This window comes from Mesitornis unicolor, unplaced genomic scaffold (genome assembly GCF_000695765.1).
Source record: "Mesitornis unicolor isolate BGI_N332 unplaced genomic scaffold, ASM69576v1 scaffold12141, whole genome shotgun sequence".
NCBI lineage: Eukaryota > Metazoa > Chordata > Aves > Mesitornithiformes > Mesitornithidae > Mesitornis > Mesitornis unicolor.
The window spans coordinates 1-2813 of record NW_010161722.1 but is presented as its reverse complement, the minus strand read 5'-3'; the positions used below and the strand labels follow the sequence as shown (position 1 = coordinate 2813).

The following is a 2813-nucleotide window of genomic DNA, read 5'->3' as shown; positions in this document are numbered from 1 at the left end:
ACTGGGGGAGCTTTTGAGGTCCCTTCTAACTTCTAATATTCTGTACTGGGGGATGAGAAGCTGGACATGTGCCCTCAAGGTGCACCTGCAGCCCAAAAACCAACTCCATCCTGGGCTGCATCCCTAGCAGTGTGGCCAGCAGGGCCAGGGAGGGGATTCTGCCCCTCTGCTCTGCTCTGGTGAGACTCCATCTGCAGGGATGTGTCCAACTATGAGGCCCCCAGTATAAGGCGGCCATGGAGCTGTTGGAGCAAGTCCAGAGGAGGCCATGAAGATGATCAGGGGCTGGAGCACCTTCCCTACAAGGACTAACTGAGAGAATTTGGGCTGTTCAGCCTCAAGAAGAGAAGGCTCTGGGGGGACGTTATTACAGCCTTCCAGTTCCTGAAGCGGTTCCACAGGAAAGCCAGGGAGGGACTTTTTACAAGGGCAGGTAGCGATAGAATAAGGAGGAATGGTTTTAAACCAGAAGAGGGGAGATTTAGACTGAATATTAGAAGGAAATTCTTTACTGTGAGAGTGGTGAGGCCCTGGCCCAGGTTGCCCAGGGAAGCTGTGGATGCCCCCTCCCTGGCAATTCTCAAGGCCAGGTTGGACAGGGTTTTGAGCAGCCTGGGCTGGTGGAGGTGTCCCAGCCCATGGCAGGGGTTGGACTGGAGGAGCTTTAAGGCAGCATCCCAAACCATTCTGTGATTCTAGGGCTCTAAGTGACAGCTCAGAGCATCTACTCTCTATAAATCGTTTCATGCAATCATCAATTTGGATAGAAAGTTAGTGGCAGTTGTGGTTTTACCTTCTTTCTCTCTTTCTCCAAAGCTCTCCACTGCTCGTAACACTCTTCCAGTCGGACATGGAGCTCGTTGGCCGGACCGCTGCGATTTCGTGGAGGTCTGTACTTGTTAAATGGGTTCGGAAAGGCAAAGCACGGTGCAGCTATTTCCCCACAAAGCAGATCGTTGATGAAGGGATTCAAGGGGTTCAAATCATTGTGGTGAAAAAGATCGAAAAGTTCTGAGAACGGGAATGGTGACGGAGGAAAAGGGAGATGATTTGCTGATGAAAACAGGTGGTGATTAAATGGGGGAAAGCTGGGGCTTTGCTTCAAGTCAGACATTAATGGGAAAGAAGGAAGAAGAGAAGGGTTGATGAAGTCTGACACGCTACCACCATTCTGTTCATGGCTTTTTCGGAACATATTGAACTGCTGATGATTTGGGGCTGTAAACCCAAAATGAGGGAAGCAATTCCTCCTGCCTCCTCTATCGTCTCTATTACTGTTTTCCTGTGGCGGCTTTTTTGGAAACCTGTGGTATTTTTCAGGGTCCTCACTCAGGGCATTCCTCTGCGTTAACCACTCAGATGCAAAATTAAGGGGGAATTTACGGTATTGCCCTTCCTTATTAGTCCATGGATCATGTTGGGATCGTCCAATGGGTTTCATTTGCTTCTGGTTTTCCGAGATGAAATTAGAAACTCTCAAATTGTTAGAAAACCCATTTGATGTTTGTAACCTGCCATCTTTCCTGGAAGGGAGGACAGGTAAGAGCTGTGAGTAGTAAGAGGGTTGTGGTACAGCCTGATGGGTGGGAGAGCCACCAGACATGGTTGAGACCCCTGAAGACGACTGAGGACTTGGAACCACTTGGTTTCCACACGCGATATCCGATGCCGCTGTCGGATTTGCTGTTTTCCCATCCAGCCACCTACACCCACGGTACGATGAGTAACTCCCATTCTGCATTAGGTTTTTTACAGATAAATCATACTCAGACACTTTCAGAGAGGATTCTTTCGGACTAACCTGGATCTTACATTCATTATTATTAAAAGCATCTCCCAAAGTGAAGCTACGATGACCATTCTGCACGTGGGTTTGCTGCGGTTTTCTGTTCAACCCTCCAGAAAAGTTATTTTCTTTAGGGGGCTGATTGAAAAAATACAGCGATGGGTGAAAAGGTGACGGCAGTTTATGAGCAGCTGTAAAATTTTCGTATCTTTTAGAAAACAACTGGTTGTCCTGGGACAGTTTATCCCAGGAGGCATCAGCAGCATTGGAAAGATGAGGGGAATACTTAGTTTGGTTTGGAGCCTGATTTTTCAGAGCTTTGCTTCTCGCTCTCTCAGCTTTCCAATATTCTTTCTGAACGCCACTGCCTTCCTTCAGGCTGTTCCGAGAAGAAAAAGTGCTAAAATTGGACCCCATTTTTTCGTAGTCTCCGTTTAAACTCATGCGGTCGTAACCACACGAATGCTGATTATAGCCTGTGTTTTGAAATGCAAACCGTTCTTGGTGAAGTGTATCATTATTTTGCAAAGAGGAATGTTCAGGATAACTGCTCTTCAGCAAATCCTCAGGCTGAGTGCAAGGGCCAGGCGGAGAAAGCCAAGACTCGATGAGGTGAAGATCTTCCAAACCTCTGTGCAACACGTCCACACCAGGAGGCTTTTGCAGGTGCTCCTGACAGTAGCTCTGTGTCCCCGTCAGGTCTGGAAAATCCTTATTTCCAACCAAGTGCTTCGATGAGAGCCCTGAGAAATCACCATTGCTTCCAAGATCAGGTGCCCACATAGGTGGAAACAATCTTGAAAGAGAATTCCTGTATGAAAGTGAATTGAGTAATGATTTAAAACGTTTCTCACATTTAAACAGGTCCCATCTCACCATTATTTCCTCCCCCACCCCCATTTGCCCTGTTACTTTCTTGGCTCAATGTGTGCAGCCCTTCGCCAAAATATGAGGTGAGGTGACTCCCTTGTCACCCGTGAGTAGCACCCGACACAGTGGCAGGGATGGGGAAGATGGGTGGGATGTC

The 2813-nt window shown here is 47.8% G+C and overlaps 1 protein-coding gene across 1 annotated transcript; it reads right to left on the bottom strand.

Moving 5' to 3' along the window:
- Positions 1–793: 793 nt before the first annotated feature.
- LOC104547633 lies at positions 794–2597 on the bottom strand (the record flags this gene model as incomplete). Its single annotated transcript, XM_010193418.1, has 1 exon — positions 794–2597. A coding segment is annotated over one exon (1804 nt), but the record flags the coding sequence as incomplete, so codon positions are not given.
- Between the last annotated feature and the right edge of the window lie 216 nt (positions 2598–2813).